The 24311-nt window shown below is 46.8% G+C and overlaps 5 protein-coding genes across 5 annotated transcripts; 1 reads left to right on the top strand and 4 right to left on the bottom strand.

The window, feature by feature from the left end:
• Nucleotides 1-16156: 16156 nt before the first annotated feature.
• LOC121398081 (histone H2B 1.2) lies at nt 16157-16748 on the bottom strand. The gene has a single exon (XM_041576633.1). The coding sequence runs from the start codon at nt 16590-16592 to the stop codon at nt 16212-16214; it is 381 nt and encodes a 126-aa protein (XP_041432567.1). The 5' UTR covers nt 16593-16748; the 3' UTR covers nt 16157-16211.
• Nucleotides 16749-16882: 134 nt separating this feature from the next.
• On the top strand, nt 16883-17373 carry LOC121398073 (histone H2A type 1-like). The gene has a single exon (XM_041576623.1). It carries the CDS (start codon nt 16934-16936, stop codon nt 17324-17326), a length of 393 nt encoding a protein of 130 aa, XP_041432557.1. The 5' UTR covers nt 16883-16933; the 3' UTR covers nt 17327-17373.
• Nucleotides 17374-18208: 835 nt separating this feature from the next.
• LOC121398091 (histone H4) lies at nt 18209-18571 on the bottom strand. Its single transcript, XM_041576641.1, has one exon. The coding sequence runs from the start codon at nt 18569-18571 to the stop codon at nt 18260-18262; it is 312 nt and encodes a 103-aa protein (XP_041432575.1). The 3' UTR covers nt 18209-18259.
• A 166-nt stretch (nt 18572-18737) lies between these two features.
• On the bottom strand, nt 18738-20668 carry LOC121398066 (histone H3). The gene has a single exon (XM_041576616.1). The coding sequence runs from the start codon at nt 20263-20265 to the stop codon at nt 19855-19857; it is 411 nt and encodes a 136-aa protein (XP_041432550.1). The 5' UTR covers nt 20266-20668; the 3' UTR covers nt 18738-19854.
• A 729-nt stretch (nt 20669-21397) lies between these two features.
• Nucleotides 21398-22147, bottom strand: LOC121398057 (histone H1B-like). The gene has a single exon (XM_041576609.1). It carries the CDS (start codon nt 22115-22117, stop codon nt 21449-21451), a length of 669 nt encoding a protein of 222 aa, XP_041432543.1. The 5' UTR covers nt 22118-22147; the 3' UTR covers nt 21398-21448.
• Between the last annotated feature and the right edge of the window lie 2164 nt (nt 22148-24311).

Here is a 24311-nt window from a genome sequence, read left to right as displayed (position 1 = left end):
AGAGCACATGCAGAAAATCGATAAGTAATTTCTTACTAAAAGCTTTGCGATTTAAATGCTAAAACTTTCTTGATTTTTTTTGTTGTTAAAAAGGAACAATTTTTTTTTTAAAATTTGTTACTGGTCCTTTAAAAAGGCCATGCTAGATGCACTCTGGTATCAAGGCCTGGGCTGGAAATCTGTAGATTCTGGCAAATGCCAGAGGAGCTGCTGAAAGATGCCATAGTCCATAGACAGTCACTGTTGCACCTATTTTGGATCTCATTGTGGACCTGCTCTGGGGAATCTTTAATGATTTGTATTTATTTGTATCCACTTTTGTAATGACCTCTATTTGTACTGTTTATTTAATGTTCTGCTGTACAGCACTGCATGCATTAGTAGCGCTATATACATACATACAAGAAACACCACCAGGGTCGGACTGGGGGGCCGGGGCCCACCGGGACTGATGTACAGGGCCCCCCACCCCCCTACTAAGACGCGTCGGCTCAGCAACAGCGCCGCTCGGTGCTCATGCGCAGGTGGCGCTGCGCCGGAAATTGTTTTTTTTTTTGCGATCCGAAATATCTGGAGAAGGTTTCTGGCCCGGCGGGGGCCCACGAGGGTCGGGCCCACCGGGTTTTTTCTCGGTATCCCGCCGGGCCAGTCCGACACTGAACACCACTAAGGAATAACCATAAAAATTCTCCACTAAAAATGGTTGGTGCCAGTAGAAAGGATGAAAACAGAACCAGTACTACCATTAGATTTGTATTAACCATAACATTTTGGGGATGCGAAGGAGAAAATAGTTTTTGAAATTACCTATGCGCCAATCCCAATTGCACCATCCTGATGATGAAAATTTACGTAAATTAATGGGAGGGGACAGGGGCGATGGAGATCATGGGGCCTAGGGCGGCCACTATGTAAATCTGGCCCTACCTACCCCTATTTCTGGTCCATGCCACAGTGTGTCATCAGCAGCTAACACTAATTTGCAAGGGCTGAAAGGAGAAGGTGTGGGACTGCTGCCTGGGGATGGTCATTAGAGGACTCATGGGTGTACAGAGGAAGCAGACCCTGCAGCTGCAGTGGTCCCAGGAGGTATAGGAGCTCTAATTCATATTGAATTTCAATAAATATTGGTGAAAAAGGTCAACATCTAGACATTTTAGGGGCATGAAAAATAATTTGCTGTGAGGACCAGTAATATCTAGTTATGCCACTGAGAGGACTATTACTAATACAAATTGTTCCACTTTTTTTAATGCCTAACCATGGATTCATCCCCGTGCCCTTGATCTTTTGAAATACAGAAATAAATAAAGCTGAGTAGGGGTGAAACCACAGAGGGAATAGACACTACAGTTGCTTGGGGTACCTAGTAGGTATAGGAAGCCTAGTGAGAAAGTGACCAATAAGCAGTTTCTTGAAAATTGTCCCATTTCTAAGTTGAAAGGGGCATAAAATGATTTTGCTGTGGAATCCATGACCTTGTAGTTGGGCCTCTGATGCAGAGAAAACTATTGTAATTGAACAAAACCAAAACCTAATTTGAGCTTTAGAATAACATCCCACATCTAACTGGTAACAGTGCATATAGATATTAGAAGACTCCCAGGTTTCAGGTCGGTGGATCATTTTCAGGACTGAACAAGCTGTTCCCTGTTCACTAACCCTGTACCAGTTAAAGCTTTCAAATGTTCCATTAACATTGATGATGGTTCTCCCATGTAATCCAGTAAAAAGGAAAGGAACACAAACCCAAAGAGAATCTACCCCACATGACTCAAAGAGAAGGAGCGATTTTAGACATTATGCCGCCTGAGGCGGCTTCTTTTGCCGCCCCAGCCCCTCCCCACGGCACTCACCTTTACAGCGCCGGAGAGGGCAGGGCAGTCCATGTCGCCTAATGCAGAGAGCGCAATTGTGCTCTCTGCACTATAAGAGCCTATAAGAGCACTATAAGAGCCAAATTTCCTGGTTGAAAACCAGAAATTTGTCTCTTAGTTACCAGGAGCAGCATTTTTGCCGCCCCTGGCAACCAGGGGGGTGCTGCCATCTGAGGCGAGAAGCTCAACTTGCCTCATTGGTGGAGCGCCCCTGACTGGGCCTCTTCCTCTGGCCCCCTCCCCACCTCCCCCCTGCACAGTGCTACACCAGAATATGTGTCCTTTCCTTTCTAGGAATACCGACCTGCACATGCAGAACAGTGCAGAGCACTGGGGCACAATGTCAGCCAGCCCGGGCCTAGGGCATAGAGCGACAAAATAGTAGGGGCAGCATGCCACCCAGCCGCTTTCCCTTGAGCACTGGCTCACCAGCGATCTGGTCCAGGCACGAATGCACAGGGAGGGGGGTATGCAAAAAACTGGCACATGCGCAGTTGAACTTGGAAAGCTACATACATTAGAGAAGGGAAAGAAGAGGATCCGGAAAATGCTGAGGCTGATGAACCCTGTGCTCTGCTGGGTTGTTCTGCATGTGCGAATCAGGATTCCTAGAGGAAACACTTATTCTGGTGTAGCACTGTGCAGGGGTTGGGAAGCAGTGCAGACTTTTAGCTGTGGGAGGGTTTAGTTATCCTTTAATGGACTTGGTTTGATTGATACTACACTTTGCACTGTTTGATTACTCAGTAAAATCTTTTATATACAGGAGTTTGGGGGTGACAGCTCCTTATCTGTTGCATACTTCAAGACCTCTCCCAAAGGTTAGTTCTGGTAGCATATAAATCCAAAATTACTGACCAACTGCTGCAGTCTATGAAGGCCTGTCAAAAGGGGCCAAAGTCATTGGAATATCTCCTGGGGTATAAATGATGTGACCAAATGGAACAACAGTAATGTCTATGAATAAGTACTGTTGGCTACGAAACGTGTAAGGCAAAACATCAATTGGTCTGTATTAGGGATGGGCGAATAAATTCGCCATAGTTAAATTCGCGGCGAATTTCTGCGTTTCGCAGCGGGCGAATTTTTCGCGAAATTGCGGCAAAAATTCGACTCGCGACTCGTTTGCCGCGACGCCGCGAATGCGCGTCAAAATAAAAAGATGCGCGACAAACTGAACGTCACCCACAGCAGCCAATAAGATGTGAGCCATCCCACTGTCTATATAAGGAGCTGCAGAGGCGGCCATTACTCGTGGCGTTTCTGGTAGAGGTAGAGAGAGCAGGATAGTGAGAGATTTGTGTGTGATTTAGCTAGTGGAGTTTGTGTAGAGAGCTTTTTTTTTCTGAGTCAGTGCAAGTGGAGGTTGTGGATTTCAGTTTACTGTTTTCCCTCTTCTGCTTGCCTGCTCACCACCCAATAGCCCTTTTTAGGGCTAACTGTCTTTGTCTTTGTCTGTGCTTGTGTGTGTACTCCTAGTGGGTGCACACTTCTGCTGAGGGGATTTAGTTGAGGGTTTTATTTTTTTCTCCTTTCCTTCCCCGAAATATCCAAATCCCCCCCTTATATTTTTTGTTTTTTTAGTTTAGTTGCCCAATATGACGGGCCGTGGGAGAGGGGTGGTGGATAGGGAGGGGTGGCCGAGGAAGAGGCCGTGGTGCTGGCCGTGGGCATCCAACCCCACAACAGCCCAGCCCATGTGCCATGCCCAGTCTGGGCACTGTAGCACAGCACAAGCTGCCATCAAAGCAGCTGCCATCACAGCAGCAGCTACAACAACAACAGCAGCAGCAGCCGCAACAACAGCAGCAGCAGCAGCAGCAAATGCCACAGCAGCAGGTGGCTTTGGGTCGCAGTGGGGCAACTGGCACACGTAGGACTGTGCCAGATTTTTTTGCCACTGCTTCGCGACCCATACGCTCGCAGCAGGCAGAGGCAGTGGTAGACTGGCTGACCCAGGCTACCTCGTCTGCAGCGGGCACCAGTGAGCGGCAGGAGGTGGCATCACCTGCTAGCTCAGTGTGGGATGACACCCCATCCCTCTTATTTGATCCTGAGATGGACTTGGGCCCAGACACCCAGGATCTTTTTGATGATCAGGCAGGAATGGGGGGGGGGCATTCATGTCTGATGAAGAGGAGGAGGTCATGTCACAGCCCACATCAGTAGGGGATATTGGGCAGGGTCCCCTTATGGCAGGGCAGCAAGTTGCTGGTGTGGGGTCAGACACCAGCATGCTGGATGTGGGTATTGATGCCATGTATGAGGCAGGGTCTGGTCTGGGGGAGGATGATGACAGGGACAGACCCTGGGAGCCGGCTCCAGAGGATAACAGCAGCAGTTCAGGGGGGGAACTGTTTGTTGTTGATGAGGATGAAGAGCCGGCTCCACCGACCACTGCTAGGGGGGCAGGCAACAGGGCAGCACTGCGCCTAGGTCCAAAGCCTATGGGCATACGGGTGGGGACCATCCCCAACCCTCCACAGCAGGCAAGGCAGTGGCCCGCACTTCAGCAGTGTGGGCTTTTTTCACGTGCCAGGCAGAGGACCAGGCAGTAGCAGTGTGCCAGCTCTGCCGGCAGAAGGTTCGAAGGGGGCAGGCAGGGTCACATATGGGAACATCAGCTTTAAGTTCCCATATGAAACGTCATCACAGGATGACGTGGGAGCGGCACCAAAGTGGCAGGGCACCAGGGGGCAGCGGGGCTTCCTGTCCACCTCCTCCCATTCCTCAGGGAAGAGGTGCTAGCTCCCCAGATCCTGCAGTAAGGGAAGAGGATTCTGGGGCTCACAGTCGGAGGCAGCCACTGTGTAGCTCAGCCTCTTCTGCAGCCTCCTCCTCCTCAATGCGGCCCCTGTCCCGCCAGGTTTCCCTCCCCCAGTTCCTCACCCGCAAGACGCCTCTCTCCCCCAGCCACCCCCAAGTGCAGAGGCTTAATGGCTGCCTGGCAAAGCTTCTGGCAGTGCAGCTGCTGCCCTATCTAGTCGAAGCAGCCCCCTTCCGACAGCTGATGGCTTGCGCTGCCCCTAACTGGTGGATCCCCAGCCGCCATTATTTTGCCAGGAAGGCCGTCCCTGCCCTCCACCAGCAGGTGGTGGATAATGTGTCCCTGTCGCTGGATCATGCTGTTGGCGGCAGGGTGCACTGCACCACTGACACGTGGACCAGCAGGCATGGGCAGGGGAGGTACATAACCTACACTGCGCACTGGGTCACCCTCATGAGTGCTGGGGAGGGTGCAAGCCGGGGCGCTCCCCTCAGGCTACAGGTGCTTCCCCGTGGGGTACAGGGCAAACCCCACATGTCCACTTCCTCCTCCTCCACTATGGATGAGCCACCCCTGAAGCGTCCCCGCAGCTACGCTTCAGTGCAGCACAGACGATGTCAGGCTGTGCTGCAACTCCTCTCCCTGGGCGAGAGGAGTCATACTGCACCTGAGCTCATGGCTGCCTTCCAGACTCAGGTGCAGCGGTGGTTCACTCCCCGCCAGCTCCAAGCAGGTAACATTGTTTGCGACAACGGTCGCAACCTGCTGGCCGCCATCCACCTAGGGCACCTGACCCACGTGCCTTGCTTTGCACATGTCCTCAACCTTGTGGTGCAGCGCTTCCTCAAGAGCTACCAAGGGTTGGGTGACATGCTGGAGAAGGTACGTAGGGTATGTGCCCATTTTCGCAGGTCCCCCACCGCCAGCGCGTCTTTGGCACGGATGCAGCGGCAGCATAGTCTGCCACCCCACCGGCTCATCTGTGACCTGCCGACGCGCTGGAATTCCACCCTGCACATGGTGGAGCGCCTCGTAGAGCAGCGCTGGCCGGTCAGCAATTACCTGCTGGAGCACAGTGCCAGGGGTACTCAGGGGGCGGATTTGGGGTACTTTAGTGCAGAGCAGTGGCAGCAAATGAGGCAGCTCTGCCAAGTACTTGCCCCCTTTGAGCAGGCGACACGCTTTGTTAGCAGGGACAATGCGTGTCTTAGTGATGTGATACCCCTGGTGTTCCTCCTCAAGCGCACGTTGGATGGGCTGCTAGAGGAGGGTGACGTGCCTGAGGAGGAGGAGGAGGAGAGTAGGCCCCGTAGGCAGGCAGAGGGGGCTGAGGAGGAAATGGTGCCCGATGAGGAGGATGAAGGAGAGGAGGACTGGGTGCCTGCGCAGCATGGGGAGCAGGGCACATGCCACCCAACCACCCCAGCTATTGTCCGCGGCTGGGAGGGTACAGAGCAGGGGCAGGTCGAGCCAGATGACCTGCTGCATCTGGAGGGCAGTCAAGAAGAGGTTGGTCGGGGGCACCTCTTTTACATGGCTGCCCATATGCAGACTTGCCTCCGAAGCGATCCCCGGGTCTGTTCTATCAAAGACCGGGAGGATTATTGGGTGGCTACTTTGCTTGACCCACGGTACAAGGGAAAGGTGGGGGAGTTCCTTGTACCCAGCCAGAGAGAGAGGAGGATGGGTCAATTGAGGAAGGCTCTGTGCTCAAAATTAGTGGAGGCCTTCCCCCAGTCTGACACTTCTCAGCAGCAGCAGCAGCAAGGGCGGAGATCTCATGGGTGTGTGGAAGAGCTTTTTCGAGCCTCAACGGCCAGCAGCAGGCCCAGTCAGCACCCAAAGCCACCACCAGCAGCGGGTGGAGCATATAGTGGCTGACTACATGGGGTCAGTCAGCGTGCAGGATGCCATTCGCCCTGACGATGACCCCATGCATTATTGGGTCTCGAGGCTCGACCAGTGGCCAGAACTGGCACAGTACGCTCTGGAGGTGCTGGCTTGCCCCCCTGCCAGTGTCCTGTCAGAGCGTGTCTTCAGTGCCGCTGGTGGGGTGGTCACTGAGAAGCGGAAACGGCTATCCACTGGCAGCGTGGATAAGCTGACATTCATTAAAATGAATGAGGCATGGATAAGCGGGGATATCCAAGTGCCCATTGCAGACAGCAGAGACTAGCCTCCTCTCCTCCTTCTCCTCCTCAGATTTAGCCTCCTCTCTCCATTGCTGCCCATACTCTCCTCCTCAGTAGTATTGCCCATTCCCCATCTGTCTGCACCTGCTGCCCTTGCTGCTGCTGCTGCTGTAGCCTGCTACTAGCCCTAGTAGTACTGCTGCTGTGCTGCATTGTCTGCAAATTTTTTTATGGTGGGGGCCTATCAAAGCTCCTACTGCTATCGTAGATACTACTGTGCTGTATTGTCGGCAAATTTTTTTAGTAGTTGAGGCCTAACATGGCCTCTAAATATGTTTCTTCAAATACTGCCACATTGTTGGCTAATTTCTTCTGGTGGTTGAGGCCTAACATGGCTTCTAAATATGTTGCTTATAATTTTGCCGCTAAGTTGGCTAATTTCTTCTGGTTGAGGCCTAACATGGCTTCTAAATATGTTGCTTATAATTTTGCCGCTAAGTTGGCTAATTTCTTCTGGTTGAGGCCTAACATGGCTTCTAAATATTTTTCTTACAATTTTGTGGCTAATGTCTTTGAGGCCTGCCTCATTTAATTCTTCTGGCTCTAATATAGAGTTGATTAAAAGTTACAACATGACTGTTGCTGTCGCTGCTGTTGCTACTAATGCCTCGTTATTTGGCAAAAGTCTTCTGTTTGGGGCCTGCCTCATTTAATTCTTCTGGCTCTAATATAGAGTTGATTTAAAGTTACAACATGACTGTTGCTGCCGCTGCTGTTGCTACTAATGCCTCATTATTTGGCAAAAGTCTTCTGTTTGGGGCCTACCTCATTTAATTCTTCTGGCTCTAATATAGAGTTGATTAAAAGTTACAACATGACTGTTGCTGCCGCTGCTGTTGCTACTAATGCCTCATTATTTGGCAAAAGTCTGGTGGGTGTCTATCAAGGCTCCTACTGCTGTTGCTGACACTACTGCTGCATTGTCGGCAATTTTTTTTTGTAGTTGAGGTCCTAACATGGCTTCTAAATAGGTTGCTTATAATTTTGCCACATTGTTGGCTAATTTCTTCTGGTGGTTGAGGCCTAACATGGTTTCTAAAAATGTTTCTTCGAACACTGCCACATTGTTTGCTAATTTCTTCTGGAGGTTGAGGCCTAACATGGCTTCTAAATATGTTTCTTTGAACACTGCCACATTGTTGGCTAATTTCTTCTGGAGGTTGAGGCCTAACATGGCTTCTAATTATGTTGCTTCTATTTTTGCTGCTTAGTGGGCTAATTTCTTCGGGTTGAGGCCTGCCTCATTTAATTCTTCTGGCTCTAGTACAATTGATTACAACAATGCTTGCTGCTTGGTTGTCAAATGTATTCACACTATTATTACCCCTGAAACGACTGCGGCCAAAAGTCCTGTGCCTAAGTCATTATTCTTTCATTTGAAATGATAGGAGTGCTCTAAAAATGTATACAGGGAGGGCATGTGTGTGTAGCAGTAACTGAGTGAAACATAGGTGCGAAATTCCGAATTGCTCTTCCCATTGATTTCAAAGCAAAACATGGCATATATACATTTATCACTGTGTACAAAGCTTAAAAGAAGGGAAATGTTTTAATGGTAGCCCCAAAGCCATGTCTGGTCTGGGAGTCAAAATAGGCCCTGGCATTCAAATTACACAGAGGCCCAAACAGGCCCCAAACATCAGCCTAGTAAATTTGACTGGAAACCAACCAACCTGGCAACCCTGGGTGACGCAAACATAGCCATAAACTCTACTTAAATTCATGCTGTAAGCAATAATTTAGATGGAATTTGTCCTCTATGAATGCTTTTGTCCTTGAGTTAAATAAACGAGACAACACAGTTTGCTTAATGGAAAGAGGAATTTCATTCCTAGATGATGTCCATCTTACATCCCACTTTCAGCTGCATCTGCTATTTTGCAACTTTCAACTTCACAAGCAGTCTTGTCCCAGTTTGCTGTCCATAACCTTCAAAGAGAACAAACGCCATCCTTTGTTTCCAAACACTTTACACAACGTATTCATAGATCCAGTGCAAAGCCCTTAAAGGGGTGGTTCACCTTTAAGGAAACTTTTAGTATGCAATAGTATGGCAAATTCTAAGCAACTTTTAATTTGGTTTTAATTATTTGCCTTTTTCTTCTAAGTTCTGACTCTTTGCAGCTTTTAAATGTGGGTCAATGAGTTGACCCCAACTAAAAAGCAAATACTATGTCAGGCTACAAATGTATTGTTAGTCATTGCTACTTTTTTCTATTTAGGCCTCTCCTATTCATATTCCAGTCTCTTATTTAAATCAATGCATGATTGCTAGGGGAATAATGTTACTTCTAATAGTGCCTAATTACCAAATATAGTGTGACTTAATATAATTTATTTAAAAAAATCAATGTATTTGAGTGTTACAGTAGTCAATTTAACAATTTCGGCGCCGTCGCGACGAGATTCGGCGCGCGTCATAGCAAAACTGTGTTTGCGCATGCTCATGCGTGCGCGCCTCGCCACTATAAATAGCCCCGCCCGTGCTTACAGTTGTAGGAGTGCATTTTGAAAATGGCAGGACCTGGCACAATGAATAGGGAACAGCTAAGGTACTTTGTCAGGTACCTGCACCAGGAGGGATACGACAATATCCCTCCTGGTGTGCGAGGCATCCAGGCGCTCCGACGGAGCATAATGGAAAGGCTGAGGCGCAGACTGCGGAGGGAGTTCCGCTTGCGCCTAAGCCTAAGGCAGCTCCAGAGGATCTGGAGCGATTTCAAAAGGCGCCACAGCGCATTTGTGGAAGAGCTGCGCGTGGAGGTTGAAGGTAGAGTTATTTAAAAAGAAAACATCTTATAATGATTTGCTTTTTTACAGCAAAAATGTATTTAAGTGAATACTGTAATTAGGATTGGAACAGTTGACTTTGACTGACTGACATAATTGCAGACAAGTTAGATAACAAGTAAATGAGCTGTCAAATGGAGATTATTTAAACAGATTATAATAGATTTATTTAAACGCAATAAATAGGTTTCCCTTCTACAATAAAGCCACTTGATTCCTATTTATTTTGGTATTTTGGAGCAAATGTGTATTTGTTTAGGCCTGTGACAAGGCTGATAAGAATTTTACTTCACATAAAGGAAGATTTATTTAAACGGAATAAATAGGTTTCCCTTCTTAACTACAATAAAGCCACTTGATCAGGCTCGGATCTGTGGAAAGGCCACCAAGGCCCGGGCCTAGGGCTGGAGGATTTTAGGGGGCGGCAGCTGTTCAACCACACCCATATTGGTTCAGAAACACTGGGGATGCACAGGAGATACAATAGTTTCCCATGCAGCAATCCCCATTGCTCCTGTCCAGATGATAAAAATTTGCCCGTATAAAGGGGAGGGGACAGGGGCGACGAATGGCAGTGGGCCTAGGGGTGCCTACTATGTAAATCTTGCCCTGCACTTGATTCCTATTTATTTTGGTATTTTTGAGCAAATGTGTATTTGTTTAGGCCTGTGACAAGGCTAATAAGAATTTTACTTCACATAAAGGTAGATTTATTTAAACGGAATAAATAGGTTTCCCTTCTTAACTACAATAAAGTTAATTTTCCTGTAGTTACAACATGACACCTTATCCTGTATAATTCATACTGTACAAATGCAATTGCTGTGTTACTCAAACTGAAATTTATTCATTGCCAGCTGAGTGGATCCAAGATGATCCCGATGATGATGGGGATAATGTCCCACCACCACCACCTGACCAGGCAGCACCGCCATCGCCTGATGAGGCAGCACCGCCTCCACTTGACGAGGCAGCACCGCCTCCATCTGATGAGGCAGCACCGCCTCCACCACCGGACCAGGCAGCACTGCCACCTGTCCAGGCGGCACCACCACCTCACCGGGCAGCACCACCGGACCAGGCACCACCACATAACCAGGGGCTCAGTGTAGGCACACAAACCAAACATGCCTACTATGACCAGACTGAGCTCCTGGTCACCCTGGTCCACCAGGTCAACGCCATGCGGCAGGATCTGGGAGAGGTCAGGGATATAGTGGAGTCCCTGCAGAGGGTAATTGCTCCTCCTCCTCCTCCTCCTCCTCCTCCTCCTCCACTGTAATTTATTTTTGACACAGCACCGTTGTGCTATTTTGTAAATTAAAAAAGTTTTTTCATATCTCTATATTTTGAGTTCATTTTTCATTTAACTAAACTAATACTCACATGGTACTTGAAATTGTTTGGATTCTAATAACACAACGATGACTATTCTTAATCGGAGTCATTAAAATTACATTACATAGTATTTCAGAATCATTACAATGACATGATGTAAATATAAGGTGCATTCACATAAACATATGGTTTATTCATTTTTATCTGAGATACAAAGCATCCAGATACTATCTGTTCAGATTTATTAGTTGTACTTGTGTTAGTAATCTACTATTAGATATATAAAGTACAGATGGTACTTTTTGGTTAAACAGTGATATAGAGTAGTAGTAGATACCATTACCAGTTGACCAGAGGTAATGTAAAAAAATCCACAAACGTTAAAAGTTTAAGAAACTTGCAAAATGGGAGCCATTTTTTTCAAGATAGGAGTCCTCTAACAATGCAGGGCATGTGTGTAGCAGTATACTAAGTGAAACACGCATGTGTATTCGTCTTCCCATTGAGTCCAATCCAATTCAGCACATTCAGACACAAAGCAAAAGATACCATGTTCATTTATCATCACAGACTACAAAGCTTGAAACTAAGGGGAAAATTTTTATCTGTAGCCCCAAAGGTGAAAAAAGGTTATACAAACAAAACACCCATAGAAGATGGGTTTCATCAAATTGCACTGCGCGTCAAAAATAACGTCGCGCGTTAAAACACTTATTTGCGTCCGCAACAAAATATTTTGTCGTGCGACGAAATCAGGCCGCACGTCTCGTTTCGCGAATTTTTCGCCGTTTCGCGAATTTCGCTGGAAATTCGCGAATTATTCGGCGAAGCGAAACACGACAGATTAGCCCATCACTAGTCTGTATGCCTACTTTTTAATATTTATGCTTAATGAAGAATATTTTTTTAACTTTGAGAGAATGTTTTGGAATATATTTTTGGACTTGATAGTTCTGGTAGCACCCTGGCCCATACTTAGACCTCTAGATCAGTGATCCCCAACCAGTAGTGTAAGGAACGTACCTGGTGGTCTAGTGGGGGGGACGGCAGGGACGCCTGCCGCCCCCTCGGCGGGGACGCCCGCCGCGACGAGCGGCTTCCATTAGGCCGCAGGCACCGGCGTCTTAGGGCGCAATCGGCGCGCTCTTGTGTGATTTAAAGGCGCAGGCGTACTGACGTAATGATGTAATTTAAACACTATTTAAAGCCCATTAGGGCTGTGGGACCTTGCCCGTGATAGGATTGCGTTTCCTGGTGCTTCTGAGCATTGTGCTATTCGTTGCTATATCCTGAACCTGATTGATTCCTGTTTAGACCCCTGCCTGGCTATTTTGACAATTCTGACTTCTGGATTCTGACCCTTGCCTGATTACCGACTACCACTTCTGATTAAACCTCTGATTGACTTCCTGGTTTGACCCGTGCCTGCCTGACAACGTTTATTCTCTGCCTGCCTCGACCCGGCCTGATCTGACTACTCTTTTGCCTAACGCCTTGTACTACAATCTTCTGTCCAAAGACTTTGCTTTACAGTCGTGCCCCTCTGCCTATCCAGAACCCTCATCTTGCACCTCTCGTTTAAGTCCAGGTGGCATCCAAGTAAGCCAAGGGCTCCTCCCGAGGCCCAAAGGCGGTCACACTACTGGTGAAGCACGAGCCGAGACCAGGGTGCCTGGTGTTTGTTCTGGTGTTGGGTGCCGACCGTGACAAGTAGTTTGTGAGCAACATGTTGCTCTCCAGCTCCTTGGATGTTGCTCCCAGTGGCCTAAAAGCAGGAGCTTATTTTTGAATTCCAGGCAAGTTTTGGTTGTATAAAAACCAGGTGCACTGCCAAATAGAGTCTCAATGTAGGTTGACAATCCACATAGGGGCTACCAAATGGCCAATCACAGCACTTATTTGGCACCCCAAGAACATTTTTCATGCTTGTGTTGCTCCCCATCTCATTTTACTTCTGAATGTTGCTCAAGGGTTCAAAGGCTTGGGGATCCCTGCTGTAGATGTTTCCCATTCAATGTCTTGCTCTCCCCAAAGTAACAATCACCAATTAGATTTCATATTCATGCAAATTCCCTACTCAACCAGGGTCGGACTGGCCCACCGGGACACATCCCGGTGGGCCCCAGTCCTTGTGGGCCCCTGAGTCCATTAGACCACTCGCTCCATCATGCGCTCCAGTTTTGCGCAGAAAAATTATGTTTCCCACAGCTATAAGGTCCCTCCGGGACCTAGTGGGCCCCGCTGCCACTCCATCTAGTACGGTACTAGTACTAGTAGTACCCGTATACTGCTATAGTAGCTCCACTGTACCTGCTGCACCCCGGTTGGGTTCATTTTTACCGATGTGCGCCCTGATGACGTCACTCGCTGGCGCCCTTCACGTGGGTGGGGGAATCCGAGAGTGGTGCGTCAGGGAGGGATCGGCTGTGAATGAAGCATACTGATGCGGTTCCTGGCCTGTGGGGATTGATCCACTGGGGATGTCGGACTGCCTGTGTGCTGCTAGCACTATTCCCTCTCACTGTTTCCTCTCAGCTGCAGCCGCATATTGCTACCTTCTTGACTACTCCTCTGTTGGTGAGCAAACAATCTGATGGGGGAGGGGAAATGGAATTTGCCTGTCTGGGCCCTGGGTGTGGAGGAAACAAGCTGCCAGTGAATGTTTTACATAATCCACACATACTGTATAACCCTGACTGCCCACCACCAACTTTTTAAATTTAATTTTATATTTAAATTTAATTTTTTATTTACTTGATTAATAAAGTGTAACGTTATATATATATATATATATATATATATATATATATATATATATATATATATATATATATATATATATATATTTAAAATATAGCTATAATATTGTTCACCTACTTTATTGGTACATTCTCATCAAACCCTTCCCTAAGGTCCCAGGTTCTCTGGTGGGCCCCAGGTGCCCCAGTCACTGTACTCAACTGCCCAAATTAACTCATCTTCTGTGCTCCAGAAGCCAAATTAGCCTCTAACAGACATTGTACATATCCATGGTCCATTGGTCACATCTATATTTACTGAGTGAGATCTGGAGTGCCTATTTGTGCCCTGGTCATCAGGAAAACTGATTGAGACTGTTTATAGTCCAAGCTGGGACTAGGAAGGGAGAGGAAGGGAGAGGCAGTCAAAACTGCAACATTGAGGAGATGGCTAATGATGGCTATTGATGGGCAAATAGATTTGCGGCAAATATCTGCATTTCGCCTCCAGCTAATAAATTTGAGAAACTGTGGCAAAAAATTGCCCACAACAAATCCGCCGCTACAAAAGAATATGTTGCATGTCAGACTCGTTGCGCACATAAAAATTGTCACGTGTCAAAATTATTTGGACGCCTGTTGATTTTAATGCATTGGGACAAAATAATCGCGTGTATGAAAATTGTTGCACGCATCAAAATTATGTTGACACCCTTTGACTTCAATGCGTTTTGCTATTTTTTTGCTGTTTTGTGAATTTTTCTGTAGATTTGTGAATTTTTCTGTAAATTTTCAAATTTTTCTGTAAGTATGCAAATTTTTTCTTTTTTTGCGAATTTTTCAGTAAATTTGCAAATATTTCACTAAATATGCAATTTTTTTACGCCACAGATTCTATAAAGAACAGGGTAAGCTGGTGGCTGAGGGCATCAGAGCACATTCCATGAGGGTCCTTGCATTGTCATGGGCAGCAGGAGCACAACCTGAGTGAATCTGCAGACTGCAACATGTACAACTCTGAACACATTTATTAATCATAAATTAGATGATAGATCTGCTCCTTTGGCTCAGTTTGGGAGTTCAGTACTGCAGACCTCCGCTGTAACCCAATGAAGATTCTGTTATCAAGCATCAATCAGTCAACATCAGGTAAAGACTGGTGAGGGAGGGGAGGTAATTTGTAAGATTGCTTGTTAAAACATCAAATGGGAGCACTCCCCCTCTCACCTGCACGTTTGATTCAGCCAACCTTTGTGCTTGTACGCAACACGCCCAGGTCCAGGCTAATATCATATGAACACATAACAGAACTTGAGGAGCATTTCGGCAGCTGAAATCACAAAACCTGCATTTATTGGGTATAGTACTATGCCCAATAAATGAAGGTTTTATGAATTCAGCTGCCGAAATGCTCCGCAAGATTGCTTGTTAACCCTTCTGTGTCCGACCGGTGCAGGGATAAAACCCAAATTGTTATTGTGCCAGGGAGGATGGCCAGGAAAAGAAAATCTCGGAAAGTTTTACCAGTGCATCATATTTGCATGTCCCTCTTTGTTATGGAGAAGGATGCAAGTTCAGCATTGCAGCCCCTACTGGGAGGTGGGGGCAGCCAGTTACCAATCACTAAATGTCATTTAAAAAATATATTTATTTCTGGTGAACGGATAAAAAAAGTAATTGGAAGGTGAATTTCCCCTTTAGTTGCACTATTCATCATACTGGTCTACTTGGATTCCAATACTTCATTTGCCAAACTAGTACCAGCTGGCGGCAACAATCTAACTAACAGCCTTACATTGTTGCCGTCCTCTGTTGTTACATTGCTACAGGTTTTATGTGAGGCTCCGGCCATGAAACAATGACTGAACTGTAAGTAGAGAACTGCCCCGCCCATTCCTAATTCATTCCTTTCATTGTTCTTTAGGAAACCGTCAGCCAATACCGATTTCTCTCCAAAACGGTTTCTCTTGACTGTCCCCCCCCCCATGGTCTCACTACTTCATCCTCCCAGCGGTTTCCCATAGAAACCAGGAAAGTGCAGCGCAAGGGAGAGACGGTGTAACAATATAACCATAAGGGGCAGCACTGAGCTACTAACAGCTCCCAGTCCCGCGCCTTTTTACCCAAGTCCTAAATTCCATTTCATGCCTCACTTTCTGCTAAACCGCTTCGGTATAGAAAGCAACGAGCCGGTCATTCTGCTCTTTAACTGGCTCGGACTTCACAGATGGAAATATAAGGCTTCGCCATGTATAGAAAGAACTGCGCTGGCGCTATTAGCGCGTCAGATTGTGATTGAGAAAAATGTTCAGCTCAGGTATCTAAAGATCCCCCAACTCAAAAATTCCTGAGAACAGCGATTCGGTTCACAGGCATTTAATTAAATACCCACCCCATTAAACACAGCCCCTATTCACCACAAGAGCCGGTTACAGATCTTCCGGAGAGAAGGTGGCGGGCTCTTAAAAGAGCCTTTGTGTTGCTGGGAGTAGGACAAGGGAAGGAGCAGTTACTTGGCGCTGGTGTACTTGGTGACAGCCTTGGTGCCCTCGGACACGGCGTGTTTGGCCAGTTCCCCAGGCAGCAGCAGTCGGACCGCGGTCTGGATCTCCCGGGAGGTGATGGTGGAGCGCTTGTTATAATGAGCCAGGCGGGAGGCTTCCCCTGCGATGCGCTCAAATATATCGTTGACAAAGGAATTCATAATCCCCATGGCCTTGGAGGAAATACCGGTGTCGGGGTGCACTTGCTTCATCACCTTGTACACGTAAATGGCGTAACTCTCCTTCCTGCTCTTTCTGCGCTTCTTCCCATCTTTCTTCGGGGTCTTAGTCACCGCTTTCTTGGATCCCTTCTTCGGGGCTGGCGCGGACTTTGCTGGTTCAGGCATTTTCAACAAAACTCAATATTTTTTGTCTCTGTACACTGTATTGCTGATCGTTTTTATAGTCCTCTCATGCAAACGAGGCAGCTCTGTCTTTGAGTTTTCTATTGGCCATTTCTGTCACATGAGCTAAACGCCCACTGCAAAGACTACGTCAAAGCAGAAGCATACGCGACATTATCCAATCAACGCAAAGATTAGCCTTGTGATCTTTTGGTTGGTTCCTGTTAATACACGTCTGGCTTTGGCTGCTTGAAACTCACCCAATCAGCGAACAGGTACACTCTATAAATGAGCGATCCGGCGGCTTGGTGTTTATTGCTAGATTGTACTAGAGTTTCGGCAACATGTCTGGTAGAGGCAAACAAGGAGGGAAAACCCGTGCCAAGGCAAAGACTCGCTCATCTCGTGCTGGGCTGCAATTCCCAGTTGGTCGTGTTCATCGTCTGTTGAGGAAAGGCAATTATGCTGAACGGGTGGGAGCCGGAGCTCCGGTCTATTTGGCTGCAGTGCTCGAGTATCTGACTGCTGAGATCCTGGAATTGGCTGGGAACGCTGCCCGAGATAACAAAAAGACCCGTATTATCCCCAGGCACCTGCAGCTCGCTGTGCGCAACGATGAGGAATTGAACAAACTGCTCGGAGGAGTCACTATCGCTCAGGGTGGAGTCCTGCCCAACATCCAGTCCGTGCTGCTGCCCAAGAAAACCGAGAGTTCAAAGTCCGCTAAGAGCAAGTGAACTGCCCTGTCCCCAATCTGAACACAAAGGCTCTTTTCAGAGCCACCCACACCTGCTAAAAAGGCTGAGATTCTTCATATTTAGAGAAACTAAATTTGCTCATCGTTAACGACTGGTGTTTGTATGAGGCTCCTGGGTATAAAAAAAAAAAACAACCATAACGCTCCCCGTAACGGTGTCTCCCGTGGAATCCGTATAATCCATTAGTACTGGATCTTTACTCACTTTGCCAAAACTTTTATTTCTTAGAATTCTAAGTTACATATGTGATCCACGTAGAAATACGTTTACGCATGATATTTGACACATGCAATGGTTTTAATCTGTTTACTGAACAGAACTTGCAATAGTAATCTACCTTGGGAGTTCTCGTCGTTTTTCATCTTTGGGGAACACTCGTTATTTTGGCGGCAATAAACGGTCACTTGCATAGAAACCATTAATTTAAATTAGCCAATAGCGCGCAAGTATTGCACAGTGGGCGGGGTAGAGCAACCAATGGGGCATTTTACCCTGAAGATGTAATGGTACATGGATAACTCCCACCCATAGCCAGTATCAATTTATTTCAAAGAGGCTAATGGGAGATCCATGCTGTTTGTGTCCAGCTCTACTTTGCTGCAGTGAAAGTCTCCAAACAAATTGGCTGTATCGTGAGAGATGCCCAGCGACACAATCTACTCTAGGAAGGCAGGGCCATTTACTGGACAGGGGGCACAACCCACAGTATAAAGTTATAATGGTGCTAGAAAAGAGTGCGCTCCAATCCATAAATAGAAATGCAGCAACTACAATAACTTAAGTACCATAAAGCATTAAATGAAAGTCTAGAAGAAAAAAATATCTCGTTCAAAATATCACAACTCTTAATATGAATGGGTGGGTGGCTCTGAAAAGAGCCTTTGGGTACAAGATTGATGGGCAATAGAAGATTTAGCCTCCGAAGCCGTAGAGAGTGCGGCCCTGGCGCTTGAGAGCGTACACCACATCCATGGCGGTAACGGTCTTCCTCTTGGCGTGTTCTGTGTAGGTGACAGCGTCTCGAATAACATTTTCTAGAAAAACCTTGAGAACGCCACGAGTCTCCTCGTAGATAAGACCTGAGATGCGCTTGACTCCCCCTCTCCGGGCCAGGCGGCGGATGGCGGGTTTAGTGATGCCCTGAATGTTATCCCGCAACACCTTCCTGTGCCGCTTAGCACCTCCTTTCCCTAAGCCCTTTCCGCCTTTGCCGCGTCCAGACATGATCACTAAATATGCGTTCTGTACAAACTGCCTCGTCACTCACATAACTACACCTTATATAGCACTAAAGTCGACCTGATAGGGAACTAGACATTTGGGCGGGGCTAATAACGCTTCCGTGTAGTTAGATTTTATTTCTGTTTTCCACTCCCGTCAGTAAATAAACATTTAGAATATGTAGAAATCTTCCGCAATGTGTGTCATTTGCTATTTAGGCTTTAACCGAAATAATGAATCTCATCCAATGATAAACACATTGTCATGTTGTATCATTGAAAGGTTTGGGGAATCAACGATGTGTCAATTGTATCTAGTTTTTATTCTCTAACTATATCGCTTATTAACAGATTCTTATGAACCTCAACCAACTGCGAATTTCCAGTGTTACTTTGGGGCAATACACGATTCAATTTCATTCATAGAATGCCGGAAGAAATTTAAAGAAGCAATATTTACAATTTACAAGATAATGATTTTAAGTTTTAAATTTGCCCAGTGGTACACGATTACAAATTTCTGTCCTATTGGCTACCTTAAAAATATTGTTGACCTCCTATTGGCCCATTTGAAGCTCTTGGTGATATCTGAATTTCAATCTTTGTAAGTGACTCATCGTCTCTGACGAGCTTAATTCTGTAAACAAATCTGCGAGATGTATTCGTTTATCTAATTAATCTATATTTTTTAGGTGTAATAATCAGTACGATTGCCCAAGTGCCCAAACACTTTTTTTAATGTGCATGTGACACTAGGTGGCGCTGATAATACTTAGATCAATCTACCACAACATCGCTCAGACCGGCCTCTGCTCCTTGGTTCGGTTGCTAATATGATATGTTACATTCATGGGAAGGATGTCCGTACAGAAATGTCACATTCTACCGATTATACAGCGGGACTGATGGGTTTAGCACTGGGGTCGACGACTATTAAAATGTAAATACTTGAAAAACGAGGATGCCACAATAAAAGTTGCAGGTCTAGAAGTTGGTTAGATATAACGCAGATGTTCGTATTAGCCCTTATGTTTGTGGATAACTGAGCGAGATATCGTGGCAAGTTTGAAATTGCTACACATTATATAAGGGGGAGATTGCAGAAACAAACAAAAGCATTAATGATGCCGGTACCACAGCTGTTGCCGCTGTTCGAAATTGGTTCTACACAAGGATCTCACGGGCTTCCCCGAATGAACAGATATTGGAGCGTTGAACTCATTTAATTTGGGATTTGGTGGCTCTGAAAAGAGCCTTTGTGTTTAGTAAGAAAAGTCGAAACTGTATCTAAGCCCTCTCGCCTCGGATCCTGCGGGCCAGCTGGATGTCCTTGGGCATGATGGTGACCCTCTTGGCGTGGATGGCGCACAGGTTGGTGTCCTCAAACAAGCCGACCAGATAAGCCTCGCTGGCCTCCTGCAGAGCCATGACTGCCGAGCTCTGGAAACGCAGGTCGGTCTTGAAATCCTGAGCGATCTCACGAACCAGGCGCTGGAAAGGTAATTTGCGAATCAGCAGCTCAGTCGATTTCTGGTAACGTCGGATTTCTCGGAGAGCGACAGTACCTGGGCGGTAACGATGCGGCTTCTTGACACCCCCAGTGGCCGGAGCGCTCTTCCTGGCTGCCTTAGTGGCCAACTGTTTGCGAGGAGCCTTCCCTCCGGTGGACTTGCGGGCGGTCTGTTTTGTACGAGCCATAGCTATACAACGCAACAAAAAATGTTATGAAGCGAATGGTTTCGTGCCTCTTATTTATACACAGTCTCTCGTTTTTGATTGGAAGGCTATAACATCGAATGTGAGAGCCCGCTTTAAATACTCCCATTTGATTTGCTGATCAATAACCAGTCGTTCTGTGACGTAATTATACCCTGGCGGGAAGGCTAGAATTCAAATTTAAAAGAGCCCGCTCTAAATCTTCTTCTTTGATTTGCTAATAAGGAACTTGAAGTCATGTAAATCACAATTCCTTTTGGACCAGTGAAAAAACCCTGCCATAGCCAGCCCGCCAAAATAATCTCAGTGTCTATAAAGCACGGTCAGTGTCCCATTCTTATATTCCGTTTAGATAATCTCAGATTGTATTGGAGCCGGCGCCTTCCCGTGAAGGCGTATTAATCTCACGCAGGGGAACATTTCAGTTTAAAACAATTGAACATAAATAGATCATACCTCAATGAACGAACATTGATTGGCACCTTCAAAATCCAATCATAACGCATGGATTCAATTATCAAAATAAAGACGTAAGTTTTATTCCAGGAAGTCATTAAAACTTTCCAAAATCAGCCGTGGGTAGAGCAAGAGAAGGATATAAATGTATCCAGTACAAGTCCCTTCCGTTCATATACAGTTGTAGAGAGAAAGTGAGAGTTTGGCATCCGGCTCAGATAAAAGGGGGGAGGGGAGACTGGGATCATTCGCATTCCCAGGGTGCTTCAACCCAATCCCCAAAGGAAAGTAGAAATTGAGCACAGTAAGTGGGGTCTGAGTTGTTAAATGTACAGCTTTATGACACAAAATCGGCCTATATTAGTCTTAGAAACATCCAGCTGGATTTCACAATCATTTATAAAAAGCACAGCAGGAAACCCGAAGCATTTTGGAAAGCATTGGAAGTACTTATGTGAAATAGGTGCAATTGGCCACACGGTGGCAGTGTAATACTGTAAATTTGCGCAGTGAGTTGCGTGTGATACAAATATAAGTGGAAAATGGAGCGGAGGTCCAAAAGTATAATCTGATGGGAGATTCAGGTGATGATACTGGAAACCCTTCCCGTGAGATAATTAAGCCATTCATACAGTATTAGCTGTTTTAATGGAGGAAGTGGTGGCTCTGAAAAGAGCCTTTGGTGGGACGAGCAGGGGTTGCGGGCACATTATTTCTTAGGCGCAGGCTTCTTGGCTTTAGCCGCTTTGGGTTTGGCGACTTTGGCCTTTGCTGGGCTCTTGGCAGTTTTGGGCTTGGTGGCCTTTTTAGCGGGACTCTTGGCCACCTTCTTGGCTTTAACAGCCTTCGGTTTCTTGGGGCTTTTGGCGGCCTTTGCCGGTTTCTTCACCTTCTTGGGGCTCTTTGCTGCTGCCGAGACCTTCTTGGGCTTTTTCGGGGACTTGGGCGCCTTCTTTGCCCCGGCTGCTGGTTTCTTGGCTTTGAGCGCCGCGGGCTTCTTCTTGGCCACCGCCTTGTCCTTGGTCTCCAGTTGCTTCTTGTTGAGCTTGAAGGATCCGGAGGCTCCGGTGCCTTTGACTTGGGTGAGAGTCCCCTTAGTGACCAAGGCCTTGAGAGCCAGCTTGAGGCGGCTGTTGTTCTTGTCCACATCGTAGCCTCCGGCAGCCAGAGCCCTCTTGAGAGCGGCCAGGGACACCCCGCTGCGCTCCTTAGAGGCGGACACGGCTTTGACGATCAGCTCAGACGCGCTGGGCCCGGAGGGTTTCTTGGCTTTTGCGCCTCCCGCTACTTTCTTCGGCTGCTGCTTCTTCTTTGTCTTCTTGGCAGCGGCTGGTTCTGCCGGGGGAGCAACAGGAGCGGACTCAGTTGTAGCTGCCATTCTCGATCCAATTCACTCACACGAGCTGCCTAAAATCGAATATCTTTAGTTTCCCGACCTCCTTATATTCAGCTTTTCCGGATCGCTGATTGGTCAGCTCTCAGAGTTCGACTTTAGTTCTTATTGGGTGATTATACAAACCCCGCCCATGTATTGTCGCTTGTGGAAGTTTTGGGGCATATATCGGTCTGTGTTTCCAGAGTCTGAAAAATGGGGGGTTTCTCTTCTCTCTGATGATAAATGCGCCCAGTTTGTGTGGGATCCTGTTCCCTAGTATATGCCCGTGCCCACTAAAGGGCTTATTTGGTCGCTGGTTACAGAGATTGGCCGGAACAGCTCAGGTTTATTCAGGATTCTCCCTGGAAATATTCCGGTTCTTTTCGTGGGCTCATTTCTTTCATATTTGTATCATGTTCCATAAATTCTTTCTCTTCCACCTTCCCCCCAGAGATAGAGGAGCCCCCCGGGTACAATATGGGCAGATGTGGTTGAGAGGGGAGGCAATAAGGGGAATGTGTGGGCTCCGGACTTCCAGACAAGTAACACAGTGCAGGAGGCTTTGCTGTGGGATCTGGAGTGCAGCACTCAGGGGAGGGTCCCACTCACTGCACTGGATTTATTTTGTTCTTACATTATAGATCAAGGATCCCCAACCTTTTCAACCTCTGAGCTACATTCAAACGTAATTAGAATTTGGAGAGCAACAGAAGCATTCAAAAAAGTTAGTTCACATAGGGGCTACCAGTAGTGTCAGCCCACAGGAAGCTTATTTTTGCAGTTCAGCAGGTTTTTATTCAACCAAAACTTGTCTTCAAGCCTGGAATGAAAAAATAAGCGCCTGCTGTGAGGCCACTGACCACAACATACAAGGGGCTGATGAGCAACATTTTGCTCATGAGCCACCGGTTGGCTGCCACTGTTAGAGAAACTGAGCCCTCACTGCTCCCCATCATGGGTACAGGGGGAAGGGACATTAGAATGCTCTGCCCAGAACACAGAATAAATGTGTTTTGGGCAGTACCATGTGGGGTTCCAAAAACACTTGCACATTCCAGTAAAGAGGAACTGTTTTCCAGAGTTCAAAGCTAATTAATTAACTTGTGAGAAATGTGTCAGAAACGTGCCTGAAATCTCAGATTGGGCATTGGCGTGTAGTGGTTAGAGAGAAATATTTTGGCTAAAACAAGTAGGGACTGGTTCTCTCACAGAACAGTGGGGTCTGTTTTTCCTTGGCATTGATAGCTCCAGATGGGACTGGAGCCAGAATTATGCAGAAGAGGCACATGCCTAGAGCAAAATAGTGTGGGACACTAGTCACATAGCTCTTCTCCCTAGTTGTAGCCCAACTGTATGTTTGGCCATCAGAACAGTGACGCACCAGTTGCAGTTCGAGTTGGCTGGGATGGATGAGAAGCAGAGTTTTATATGGTGTTGGTTATGTGATGAGGGGGTGGCACTTGGAGGCCAATGATTGCCTTGGGTGCCCTTACCTTTTGGCCTGGCACTGATTGCAAAACAGAAGGGGGCATATTTAGTTAGTATTCTGCAGTGTGCCCGAGTTCGGTAGTTAAACTCCCAGGTAATTACCACATCTGGACACACGGACAATGCTCAAACTCAGAATTTAATGAAAGGTGAACCAAACGGCAGTTTAGCAAAAAAGCAATCACACAGGTCCGAACAGTGGCTCTGTATCTTTACTAGGGATGTAGCGAACTGCCGATTTGGTGTTCGCGAACGCCGTTCGCGAACACCGGCAAAAAATGCGAAAGTTCGCGAACTTCGAACACCCGCTAAAATCGTTCGATTCGAACGTTCGAAGGATTTTTCATTCGAATCGAACGTTCGAAGGATTTTCATTCGAATCGAACGTTCGAAGGATTTTAATCGTTCGAACGAATGGAAATCGTTCGAACGAATGGAAATCGTTCGAACGAATGGAAATCGTTCGAACGAATGGAAATCGTTCGATTTTAGCGGTCGAATGGTCGAATGGTCGAACGATTTGTATTCGAATCGAACGCGAACTCAAAATGCGAACGTTCCCAAACGTTCGCGAACATTAGGTGGACGCGAACGGTCGAAGTTCGCGCGAACAAGTTCGCCGGCGAACAGTTCGCTACATCCCTAGTCTTTACACTGTGTAATACAATTTTATATCAAAATCAAAACATCAACATTTATTTATTACGTA

This window comes from Xenopus laevis, chromosome 9_10L (genome assembly GCF_017654675.1).
Source record: "Xenopus laevis strain J_2021 chromosome 9_10L, Xenopus_laevis_v10.1, whole genome shotgun sequence".
Lineage (NCBI taxonomy): Eukaryota > Metazoa > Chordata > Amphibia > Anura > Pipidae > Xenopus > Xenopus laevis.
Note: the sequence above shows the minus strand (reverse complement) of the source record. Positions and strands in the feature narration are given on the sequence as shown.